Source organism: Ceratotherium simum, chromosome 22 (genome assembly GCF_057802395.1).
Source record: "Ceratotherium simum simum isolate JZ-2026a chromosome 22, ASM5780239v1, whole genome shotgun sequence".
Lineage (NCBI taxonomy): Eukaryota > Metazoa > Chordata > Mammalia > Perissodactyla > Rhinocerotidae > Ceratotherium > Ceratotherium simum.
Window position 1 is genome coordinate 2,804,582 of NC_141921.1, and position 13,235 is coordinate 2,817,816.

A 13,235-nucleotide genomic window follows, 5' to 3' on the forward strand; every position below is an offset into this window, starting at 1 on the left:
GGGGCACGTTCTTAGAAGAGACCGAAGACATGAGGGATTTTGCTGACCACTGACTGTGATTTCCAGAGTGCTCAGTGGAAGGGTTGGGGAGGTAAGGGCGGGGTGAGAAATCGGATTCAACTGGGCATGCTATAGAGGTCTGTGGGAGATAAGGCCGGGTATTAACTGGCTAGCTTGGCTTTCTGATGATGACCAAGGTAAACAGGGATATAAGGCATGATGGCCTGTTGTTTTAGGGAAGATGAGTCATTGGCTAACTTTTGCCCACTCTTAAGGATCTGGGGCATTTGCAGCTTTAATTGTGATCTGGGGGTGTTGTGGTGAGGGAGGCACGGTCGTCCTATTAGGATCGTGCAGGACTCAGTGGGCTGCTTTTAAAGTCAGCAGTGGGCAGTGTCATGATGGAGGAGGAAGGATTTTGTAGGTAGTATGGGGAGCTCTAGACACCTCCTTTTTAGCATGCAGCATGTGGGGTTGCAACTAGAGGAGGGGCAGTCTTACCAAGAGCACCAGCCAGGGGCCAGAGACTTACCAGCCTTTGTATGCACTTAACTGAGAGCTTACAATAGCCCATGTGGTGGGCATTATTAGCCCCATTTTACAGATGCAGAGAGATTTAGTAGCTTGCTCAAGGTCATGCATCTAGTGGAGCTGGGATTCTTGCCCATACCTGACCTGAAGGATGAAAAGCACTGATTTGACTTAGTGGGTAATGGGGACAAGAGTGTGCAATTATTGGTTCTTACACCTCTATGATGGAAGCTTTTAACCATTCTATCCTGTGTCTGTTCAGAGGGCAAGAGGGAGGATTTCAAACAGCACTTCCATGCTCGACTTTTCCTACCCCTTCTTTGGGGGCTTTGGAATTAATCACTGGTACCAGAAGCACAGACTGTTTTGCCATTATTATAGCTCTTGTAGTAGTGAAGGTTGAATCGAAGCCCTTTTATTCATGAAGGATGACTCAGATGCTATTTTTAATCGACTTGTGTTTCTTTCCGTCTTAGGTAGGATTTGACGGCTGTTACTGCTTCTCTTCTTGGGCTCATCATTTCTTGGCTTCTGCTGCCTTCTGTGTGCTTTGGATTTTGAGTTTGCATTTTCTTTAAGGCTCTTACATTTATTTGCTTACCAGGAGAAGAATTCTCAATGTGTGATAAACCACTGCCATTGTTTCTGCTTTGTGGAAGGCAATATTCAGCAACTTGTAGAAATTCAGAAATGAGTTAATTTTTCTTTTTAAATCAAGAAATTTGCATCAAAAAAAACAGTGTCTTCTCCTTTTGGAACTTATGTATATTTTTGTGATGACTTTCACTTCCTGAGTCACTGCTAATTTATTGAGCCTGTAGTGCTAGTTCACTGCAGTTTGCAGTGTGGTGTGGTGTATGCCACTGTAGATGTAAGCTCAGGGAGCTGTGACACGGGCGCGGGTTGCCGAGCAGCCTGCCCCGGCCCAGTAAACTGGAGAGGGTGGACCAGCCATCTGTGCCGTATATTGTACGCCAGGAATCAGGACCTGTGATTGGACACAGAATTTATTCTCATTTGCAGATCTATTTCGGAAGGATATTAACACTAAATTGCAGTTTGTTATCTGGTTCTGCATTTTCTTATCACCTTTTAAATTACATGGAATCAGAACTACCTTGAAAATCCAAGATACACGGTCACAATGTAATGTAGTTAAGCGTGTAAACACTGCCTGGGACATAGCAATGTCATATAAGGCATATATATTTCAATTAGGAATATAATGCCTATTTTTGTTATTATCATTATTGTTCCTTAGATTCCTGTGAAATAAATATCGTTGAGAGACATCTGTTTGATGGAGTCTTTTCCCCCTAGTTTGGCTAAATATATTCATGTAAATATAATAATACCATATTTAAAGACGGGGATTCCAACTTACACCTGTCTCCCACTTGTCTCCCTGAAATAGCAGTGTCTTTGCTTCTCTTGGCTGGTTACTACCTCCTTGTTAATTTCCACATCAAAGAGAGAAACCTCTTCTGTTTAGAGGACACCACTGTCTTTTATGGTCTGTTGTTCCCACAACATCTCAGGAATCGTTTTGGCCTTTGCTTCTCAAATGAGATATTTGAGGCCTGCACTGTCCAGATCAGAAGTGCAAGGCAATCTTCCAGGGCTATTTTCAGAATTGTCTCCTGACATTATAGCAATTAGACAATTTGTTTCTGTGTGCATTCTAAGCTGTCCTTACAGAAAAAATTTTTAGTTCTGTGAATTAATTACGTGAACCTCTTAATTTTTCTAAATGTTCATCCACTGATTCATTCATTCACCAAACACTTTGTGTACCCCAGGACTAGTACTGAGGGCACCAAAATAAATGAGATGCCTTCCTTGTCTTTAAAGATGCTGAAAGACTTGTAAATCAAGGACCCATTCATTCACCAGATTTTTACTGAGCACCCGCTATGGGCCAAGTACACTTCTGGGCCGTGGTGCTGCAGCAGTGAGCAAATGCGGACACGGCGCCTGCGCTCACGGAGTGCACATTCTTCTTTTTTCTTTTTTTTCTTTTTTTTTTTTTTTTTGTGAGGAAGATCAGCCCTGAGCTAACATCCGTGCTAATCCTCCTCTTTTTGCTGAGGAAGACCGGCTCTGAGCTAACATCTATTGCCAATCCTCCTCCTTTTTTTCTCCCCCAAAGCCCCAGTAGATAGTTGTATGTCGTAGTTGCACATCCCTCTAGTTGCTGTATGTGGGACGCGGCCTCAGCATGGCCCGAGAAGCGGTGCGTCGGTGTGCGCCCGGGATGTGAACCCGGGCTGCCAGCAGCGGAGCGCGCGCACTCAACCGCTAAGCCACGGGGCCTGCCCGGAGTGCACATTCTGATGGAGGGAGAGAGACGGTCTGTTGGGTGCTGACAGGTGCTGTGAAGAAACGTAAACCAGGATGTATTGGCCAGCGTTTTTTGTTGTAGACAACCAAATCTGTTGCTAGTTTGAGCAGAAAGGGATTTATAATAGGTTATGTTAGGAATTTCCAGAAGGGCTGGGGATGAGCTTGTGAGCTACAGCTAAGAGAAATGTCCAACATCCACAAGGGATTGTTCCACTGGGAACCCATTGACACTGCTGCCCATTGCACGGCGTGGGGACACCCCACCCTGCTCCCCAGAGGATCCGCTCTCCCCCTGAGTGGCTACACCCTCGTGTGCTGGTATCCCACATCCCACGCCTACCTCTGCTTGGCAGAATTCTAGCTGAAAGAGTGCCTGGGAAATATAGTTCTGAGCTTTTTAGGATCTGTGTTAGGGAAGGTTCACTAGAAAGAAAAATTAATTAAAACCTTTGATTGACCCTGAATCTCCTTCTAATTCCTCCCCTCTGTTTCCTTCGTCATGCCAGCTTTTTAAAACAAAAGTTACAGTCATTTTTTTGCTCCCTCACCTCCCATACACTCTGGAGCCCACTGCAATTTTGCCTCTGCCCTGACGTTCTTTGGCAACGTCCACAAAATTGTTTCCATCTCAAAAGATCTCACCAGACGCTTTTCTATCTTCATCTTACAGAACTTCCTGCTGCACTTGCCACTGTTGGGCACTCATTCCTCATTAATACTGCCCACCTGTTCCCTTTCTCTCCTAACGTCATAGCTCTGTTTCTTCTCAGACTTTTTTCTTGGCCTCTGCTATTGTCCCATGGTTCTGATCTCACCACACTTTCTCCCACCCAGTCCTATGGCTTCCATGACCAGCTATAATAATAACAAGAGCTAAAGTTTAATGAGCACTTATTATGTCTTTTTTTTTTTTTTTTGGCAGGGAAAGATTTGCCCTGAGCTAACATCTGTTGCCAATCTTTCTCTCTTTTTTTTTTTCTCCCCAAAGCCCCAGCGCATGGTTGTATACCCTAGTTGTAAGTCCTTCTAGTTCTTCTATGTGAGCCACCGCCACAGCATGGTAACTGACAGACGGGTGGTGTGGTTCCTTGACCAGGAAATGAACCTGGGCTGCCGAAGTGGTGAGAGCACTGAACTTTAACCACTAGGCCATCAGGGCTGGCTCACTTATTATGTCTTGTAAGTGCTTTACGTATACTTATTAATTTAGTCCTCATAACAGCTGTATTAGTTTCCTAGTGCTGCTTTAGCAAATTACCACAAATTTAGTAGCTTAAAACAACACAAAGTTATTATGTTACAGTTCTAGAGGTCAGATGTCTAAAATCAAGGTGTTTGCTAATAACATTCCTTCTGGAGGCTCTAGGAAAGAATCCATTTCCTTGCTTTTTTCAGCTTTTGGAGGCTACCTGCATTCCTTGGCTTGTGGACACTTCCTCCATCTTCAAGGCCAACTCATAGCATCTTTGACCCCCACGTCCCTCATCTCTACTTTTGTTGTCACATGTCCTTCTCTGATTCTCCTACTTCCCTCTTACAAGGACCCTTGTGATTACATTGTCCAATTTGGATAATCCAGGATAATCTTCCCATCTGAAGATCCCTAACTTAATCATATCTGCAAGGTCCTTTTTGCCATGCAAGGTAACTTATTAACAGGTTTCAGGGATTAGGATGTGGATATCTTTGAGGGGCCAATTATTCTACCTACCAAAGCAACCCTATGAGGTGGAATGCAATTATGATCCCAGATAAGGTAACAAATACAGAGAGGTAAAGTAGTTTGCTCAGGGTCATAAAGCTAATAAATGGCAGAGCTGGAATTTGAACTTAGTTTGACTTCAGGATCCATACTCTTAAGCTCTGTGTTAACCAATAAACTAACAACTCTAAATCTAAATTTCTAACCCCAAAAGATTCACATATATAACTACCTGTTAGATGGCTTCCCCGAGAAGGCAACTCATCACATCCCAAACTGGGCTCATCATCTTTCCCCAATACTTTATCTCCAGTCCTCAGTCTAAGATTCAGCTGCCAAAATCCATCCTCTGACCCACTTTAGAAGCCCAGGTATCATCCTGGAGCCCTCCCTCCCCTTTCCGTCAGATCCAGTCAATCTCCAGGTCCAGTCCATACTACTCTCTGCGTATTTCTCTTATCTATCCTTTTCTTTCCATTCCTACCAACATTGCCCAAGTTCAGCCTCCCATCATTTTACTTGACCATTTTAATAGCCCCAAAAATAGATTATAAAATATTTATAAATATAATTATAAAAATATTTATAAAGTATAAATCTACCCATGTCATAGCCCTGTTTAGAACAAATCAGTAGGTCTCCATCCACCTGAAGAGTAAGCTCAATTACTTTAAGGAGACTTGACGCCTACTTTCTTCTCCACCCTTATGTAGTGAACACTGGGGCTCTGGTAGTCTGGAATTGCTTATTCTTCCCGTATACGTCATGCTGTTTCACATGCCATGCCTCCTTCTTTCATATTCTTCTCTCTGTCTGAATTGTCTTTCCCACTGTTCCTTGCTTGACTGCCTGTTTTATCTAACGAGCCATCCCTAGGAAGCCTTCTTTGTGCCCCCCTCATTGGCGTCATGACCTCTTCTCTATGTTCTCATAGTAGACTTTGTGCCTTGTATCAAATAACTTTCTGTATTATGTTAAAATGATCAATTTGTGTCTTCCTCCCTCATTCCACAAGCTCTGAAAGGTCAGGGACATTTTTTTAATTGAAGTACAATCAACATATAACATTATATTAGTTTCAGGTGTACAGTATAATGATTTGATAATTGTATACACTGTGAAACAGTCACCACAGTAAATCTAGTAACATGCATCACCACATATAATTTACAAAAATTCTTTTCTTCTGATGAGAACTTTTAGGATTTACTCTCTTAGCAACTTTTAAATATACAATACCACATTATCAACTATAGTTGCCATGCTGTACATTACATCCCCAGGACTTCTTCATTTTATAACTGGAAGTTTGTACCTTTTGACTTGCTTCATCCATTTTTCCTACTCCCTACCCCCTGCCTCTGGCAACCACCAATCTGTTCTCTGTATCTATGACCTTGGTGGTTTTTTTGTTTTGTTTTTTAGATTTAACATGTAAGTAAAATCATAACAGTATTTGTCTTTCTCTGACTTATTTCACTTGTCCTCAAGGTCCATCCATGTTGTCATAAATGGCAAGATTTCATCCTTTCTTATGACTGAATAATATTCCATTGTATTTATACCAGATTTTCCATATCCATTCATCTGTTGATGGAAATTTAGGTTTTTTCCATGTCTTGGCTATTGTAAATAATGCTGCAATGAACGTGAGGTTACATATATCTTTTTGAGTTAGTGTTTTTGTTTTCTTCAGATAAGTACCCAGAAATGGAATTGCTGGATCATACGAAGTTCTATTTTTAATTTTTTGAGGAATCTCTATACTGTTTTCCATAGCAGTTGTACCAATTTACATTCCACCAACAATGCACAAGGGTTCCCTTTTCTCCACATCCTTGCCAATACTTGTTATTTCTTGTCTTTTTTGGTAACAGCCATTCTAACAGGTTGTGAGGTAATAGCTCACTGTGGTTTTGATTTGCATTTCCCTGATGATTAGTGATATTGAGCACATTTTCATGTACCTGTTGGCCATCTGTATATGTTCTTTAGAAAACTTTATATTCAGATCTTCTGCCCATTTTTTAATCAGATTATTTTTTTGCTGTTGAGTTGTATGAGTTCTTTATATATTTTGGATATTAATCCCTAATCAGATATAGTATTAGCAAATATTTTCACCCATTCAGTGGGTTTCCTTTTTATGTTGTTGATGGTTTCCTTTGCTGTGCAAAGCTTTTTATTTTAATGTAGTCCCACTTGTTTATTTTTGCTTTTTTTGCCTTTGCTGTTGGAGTCAGATCCAAAAAATCATTGCCAAGACCGATGTCAAAGAGCTTACGACTTATGTTTTCTTCTAGGAGGTTTATGGTTTCAGGTCTTATATACAAGTCTTTAATCCGTTTTGAATTTATTTTTGTGTGTGGTGTAAGGTGGTGGTCCAGTTTCATTCTTTTGCATGTGGCTGTCCAGTTTTCCCAAGACCATTTATTGAAGAGACTGTCCTTTCCTCTATTGTATATTCTTGGCTCCTTTATCATAAATTAATTGACCATATATGCGTTGGTTTATTTCTGGACTCTCTATTCTGTTCCATTGATCTTTGTTTAATTACCCTACCGTTTATGCCAATACCATACTATTTTGATTACTATAGCTTTATAATATAGTTTAAAATCAGGGAGCATGATGCCTCCAGCTTTGTTCTTCTTTCTCAAGATTGCTTTGGCTATTTGAGATCTTTTGTGGTTCTACACAATTTTTAGGATTGTTTGTTCTATTTCTGTGAAAAATGCCATTGGAATTTTGATAGTAATTTCATTGAATCTGTAGATTGTTTTGGGTAATGTGGACATTTTAACAACATTAATTCTTCCAATCCATGAGCACAGAATATCTTTCCATTTATTTGTGTCTTCTTTAATTTCTTTCATTAGTGTCTTATGGTTTTCAGTGTATAGGTCTTTCACCTCCTTGGTTAAATTTATTCCTAGGTATTTTATTCTTTTTAATGCAATTGTAAATGGGATTGTTTTCTTAATTTATCTTTCTGATAGTTTGTTATCAGTGTATAGAAACATGACAGATTTTTGTATATTGATTTTGTATCCTGCAACTTTACTGAATTCATTTATTAGTTCCAACAGTTTTTGGTGGAGAATTTAGAGTTTTCTATACCTAATATCATGTCATCGGCAAATAGTGACAGTTTTACTTCTTCCTTTCCACTTTGGATGCTGTTTACTTCTTTCTTTTTTTTTTTTTTTTTTTCCCCTAATTGCTCTGGTTAGAACTTCCAGTACTATGTTGAATAAAAGTGGCAAGAGTGGGCATCCTTGTCTTGTTCCTGGTCTTAGAGGAAAAGCTTTCAGCATTTCACCATTGAGTATGATGTTAGCTGCGGGCTTGTCATATCTGGCCGTTATTATGTTGAGGTATAGTCCCTCTATACTCACTTTGTTGAGAGTTTTTAATCATAAATGGATGTTTGATTTTGTGAAATGCCTTTTCTGCATCTATTGAGATAATCATATGATTTTTGTTCTTCATTTTGTTCATGTGGTTTATCACAGTGACTGATTTGTGGATGTTGACCCATCCTTGCATCCCTGGAATAAATCCCACTTGATCATGGTGTGTGATCCTTTTAATGTATTGTTGAATTCAGTTTGCTAATGTTTTGTCGAGGATTTTTGCACCTATGTTCATCAGGGATATTGGCCTATAATTTTCTTTTCTTGTGGCATCCTTGTCTGGTTTTGGTATTATGGTTCATGGAATGTCTTATTCATCTTTGTAACCCTAATGCCTAGCACGTTGTAGGAAACCAATGAATATTTTGAAGTGACACGAGTCAACTTTTGAACAAGCAGAAATTTGCTAGTTCAAGAAATTGGAAGAAAGATGGGCATTCCAGGCAGAGGAAGCAACACATTCAAAGGTACAGAGACATGAAAGAGCAAAGAAAGTTTGGGAAAATGTAAGCAATTCAGTGAGGCCAGAAGGAAGAAACCACATCAGAGAGGGGCCCAGTATGATGCTAGAAAATTAAGAGTTGAGATTAGGAAGGGCTTTATGTGCTAAGCATAAGAGTTTGAGCTGTATTTGAAAGCTTTGAGAAGCCAAATTCAAAGATTTTAAACTGGGACATACATGATCAGATTTGTGTTTTTAATCAGATTTGTCTAACAGCTGGGTAAATGGTGGATTAGAGGGGCCCAGAGTAAAAGCAGAGAGACCAGGAAGAAGTAATTTTAAACAATAATTGAGGAGGACTCGAAGGCTGCGGCAATAGCATGAAGAAGGGACAAGATCATGGGTTTCGTAAGACAAGATCAGTAAGATGTGGTGACTGACGGGCTGCGGACCCATAAAAATGGAACATGGTTTTAACTGGAATGCCCCTTTGGCCACCACCCAACCCATCCTCACTCAACTTGCCTCATGCCCTCAACCCTGACCTCCCACCCATGGGTGATGAATAATAGACAACAGAACGCATCACATCTATTTCCCATAGCAAGGAAAATAAAATCCAGATGTTAGTGCTGGAAGGGGCCTTGGAGATCACCCAGGCCAACCCCCTAATTTGATAAATTATTGAACCCAGGAAAAAAGAAATGACCTTCCTATGGTACTTCTGAAAATCAGTGGTAGGCACCCGGTCACTCTTTATCAAATCATCTATTTAATTCCCCACATAGCACTTGTCTCTATGTTTTCATGTGTATTTGCTCATTTTCTGTCTCTTTCTGACATTAGAATGTAATATTTAAGAGCAGAGCCTTTCACTGTCTAAAACAGTGTTTTTCCCATGTAGTAAATACTTAACGAACATTTGTTGAAAGAGGAATAAGTCCGATATAATCAGGTTTGCTTCCTCCTGAACCAGTGATCTTTACACAGGACCTTGGTTTAGAGGTCATCAATCCATAATTCTATTTCCTGCTAGGGTTTTTCCTAATCATTCCTACAGAGACTAAAATCTACCAAGCAATAACATTGTAGTTCAGGCGGGTTCAGATAGTGAAGAGCTAAAAATAATCATCATTATATTCCTTTAAAAATATTAACCAGTGATCCCTCACACTTATTAGGATGGCTACTATCAAATAAACAAAAAGATTGAAAGGATGTGGAAAAATTGGAACCCATGTGCCAATTAGGAAGGTAAAATGGTGTAGCTATTAAGGAAAATAGTAGGGAGGTTCCTCAAAAAATTAAAAATAGAATTACCATTTGATCCAGAAATTGCACTTCTGGGTATATACCCAAAAGAATTGAAAGCAGGGTCTCAAAAAAATACTTGCACACCCATGTTCATAACAGTCTTATTCACAATAGCTAAAAGGTGGAAGCAACCCAAGTGTCCATCAATGGATGAATGGATAAACAAAATGTGGTATATACACGCAATGAATATTATTCAGCCTTAGAAAGGAAGGAAATGTTGTAATATGCTATAACATGGATGAGCCTTAGGAACAATATGCTAAGTGAAATAAACCAGTCACAAAAAGCCAAGTACGTATGGTTTCACTTATATAAGGCACCTGGAGTAGTCAAGTTCATAAAGACAGAAAGTAGAATGTTGGCTGTCAGGGGCTAGGGGGAAGGGGAATGGGGAATTATTGTTTAATGAGTATAGAGGCCAGTTTTGCAATATGAAAAGAGTTCTGGATATTCACAACAATGTGAATGCACTTCACACTACTACACATTTAAAAATGGTTAAGGTGGTAAATTTTGTTATATGTATTTTACCACAATTAAAAAATATTAACCACTGAGGTATGTACATCTGCTATCTCATTTGATCCTTACAATAACCCTGAACTGTTAGTAAAACAGTCCCATTTTACAGTGAGGAAAATAAGACTCAGAGAAGTAAAGTGAATTGTCCAAGGCACATAACTAGGAAACAGTGAAGCCTAGCTGCATACTCAGAACTCCTGGTTCCATGCCCAGTGCTGGCTTCCACCACATCAGGGGAGAGGAAGTGTAGTGGAATTAACTTGACTGCTTGTTGAAATATGGGAAACCAACCCTTGGCAATTTGTGAAGAAAGCTATAAATGTGCGTATGGTATGTGTGTGTGCGTGTGTGTGTGAAGGAGAGAGAGAGAATGCTCCCAGACACCTGCTTCATGCTTCTTGTTCAATTTCCCTCCCTTCCTAAATCTTCAGAGGGCAGGTGTGAGTCAACTGTAAACACAGGGAGAAAGGTCACGGAACATTTCCTCAGCTGGCAAAAGCAGAAGTCACTAGCATGGAGATTGTATACGTGAAATTAAGACCTTTAAGATAATCAGGAGAAGATGGTGGCTCTTACTTTTTGAAATGGCTCCATTAGGTGTCCTCCCACACTCTACCTCCACCCCCTCCTGCCTCCTGTGAAGACAAAACATGACAAAATGCACTTATAAACATAAATTAGATCTGGTGAGAGAAAGGTGTGAGTGGTGGGAAGAGCATCGAGCAGGAGTCAAACCTAACACTACCTACCCAAACTACCAACTCACCGTATAATCCTGGGCACGTCCCTCCTGCCCCAAGGGTTGGGCTGCTGTTACTACCATTGTTTTCATATACTGAATTTGAGCTGAGTTTAGAATGAGGAACACAGTCTCCCAAGGGGAGTCAGAAATACAAGTGGGTCATCTGGGCTCTTCTAAATATCTTTTATTTATCATGGGCTTACTATGTGTTAGGCACTGTGATGGACACCTCACATGGAGTAGCCCTAATCCTCTACCACTTGGCAACTTATTTTTATGAGGCGACTGCACTGGTAATACCAAGATTCCCAAAGTATTTGCCTAGATGATAAAGAGCAGAGTCAGAATTTGAACACAAACCTGTCTGGTTCCAAAATTTGCTCTTTTCCACACCCCATGGTGTCAAGTTCCACAGCCAAGTTATAAAGAGCCATGTAAGCCCCAAGGAGACAGGGCAGAGGTTAGCTCTACCTGTCATCCCCAGGAGACGTCAGTGGAGAAAGTGGGTGGTGAAGTTGCAAGAAAGAAGTTGAGAAGGAGGTGGGAGACATGTCATGTGAAGCAAGAACACATCAGCAAAGTCAGGGTGGTGAAGAGTACAAAGTTTCTAGGAAAACTGTGAATAATCATGTTTGGTTTAAGGGTAGTTGAGTTGAGCTGTGGCTGGAGGTCATAATCCCACCATCTTCAAGATTGTAATCCCACCACATTATGAAGAACCTTGAATGCCATACTAAGGGGTTTAGAATTTATTTGTATAGGCAGCAGGGAGCTATCAAATTTTGTATCAAGGGATTTATCAGCAACTGTTAATACTATCTCTTTTATGAGTGTTCTTTGTATGTTATGAAGAAATTAAATATATCTGAAGTATTTCAAAGAGAACAATTGTTTTCACCCCATCTCACATAGACAATAGCATTACTGGCTGTTAATGCTCAACAGGCAAGTGATGGCCTTACATTGGCACTTAGAGCCCCTTAGCATCCATGGTGAAGTCAGCTAATCAGGCTGTCTTTTTCCTAGAATAATGAGACACTTCTGTTTTCTTTTGTGCTTTAGGAAAGGTTAACAAACTTCAAGGAACTTCAAGCCAAATTTCAAAAGCTTGAAGCACCATCTCTTCCAGGAGCTATTAAATTCCCAGCAGATGTTTCTCGGAAGAGTGACATTGGAAGCACACAGTCCACAGGGATTTTGGCCAATGGGAGACCCCTCTCATCCAACCATAATCAGTCCCCACCATATTGTTCCAGTGGTGAACCCCAGCCTTTTAAACCCCAGAAAATGAAGTTGGCCCAGAGGAGCGAGATTCAGAAATGTTCTAATTCCCCAGGACCTCCGGAAAGGTCTGCTGGTTCTGCAGTAAATTCACAGAAGGCTTCTCTGCTGTTAGACGTGCATCAGTCAAACGCTGAGATAACCAATGAGGAGAAAGTAATGGTGACCAGTAGCTTCAGAGACAAGCTTTGGAACTGGGAGAAGGTTTCATCTCAGAAAAATGAGATGTCATCAGCCTGTCTTCTTGCCAATTGTGGAAGTAGGGCCTTCCATCTGGAAGAGCAGGAAAGCATGGGGCTTGCTCCAGAGGAGCCCAGGAAAAAGCTGGAAGCCAAAGGAGCCCAGACCCTTCCTTCCCAGAGGCACTTGATGGCCCAAAGAAAATCACGTGCTACCTCTGAAGATGCTACTCTTCTACTTTCTCAACATGGCAGGAAGAGCTTAGAAAACCCCAGTCCTGAGAAGAGCCCAGCAGGGAGCACCTGCCAGCCTATCTATGAGAGTGAGCTCATCAGCCAGGCCCCAGGTGAGAAATCTAATCCCCATGGGCCTGGGGAGAGTGGTCACTGTGTTTTTCTAATTTAGAACTTGCTGACTTAGGGTGCTCACATATGTGACCTGGGCAATATCTGCTCCAAACACCGGCACAGGTATTCTAGGCCCATCTGCTAAATTGTAATTTCAGGTTTGGGTAAAGTGATTAATCTCCTAGAATTATACTGAGAGACAGTTTGGGCAAACTTGGATTTGAATCCTAACTCTACTTCTTGCAAGATTTGTGAACTTGGGCAATCTGCTTAACTTCACAGAGCTGGTCTGCTCTCCTATAAATCAGATCGACCAATCTTCCTTGTCTTGGTAAACAACACAACCACCCTCCTGGTTGCTCAGGCCAAAACCTAGGAATCATGCTCTATTGCTCTCTCCCCCTCATTCTTT

The 13,235-nt window shown here is 40.8% G+C and overlaps 1 protein-coding gene across 1 annotated transcript in view; it reads left to right on the plus strand.

The window, feature by feature from the left end:
• The window catches only part of FYB2 (FYN binding protein 2), a 105,783-nt gene that overhangs the window by 21,085 nt on the left and 71,463 nt on the right, over positions 1 to 13,235 (plus strand). Inside the window, exon 2 of the mRNA XM_087445859.1 lies at positions 12,078 to 12,822. Within this exon, the coding sequence (XP_087301985.1) occupies positions 12,078 to 12,822 (745 nt within the window). The remainder of the gene's footprint in view (positions 1 to 12,077; positions 12,823 to 13,235) is intronic.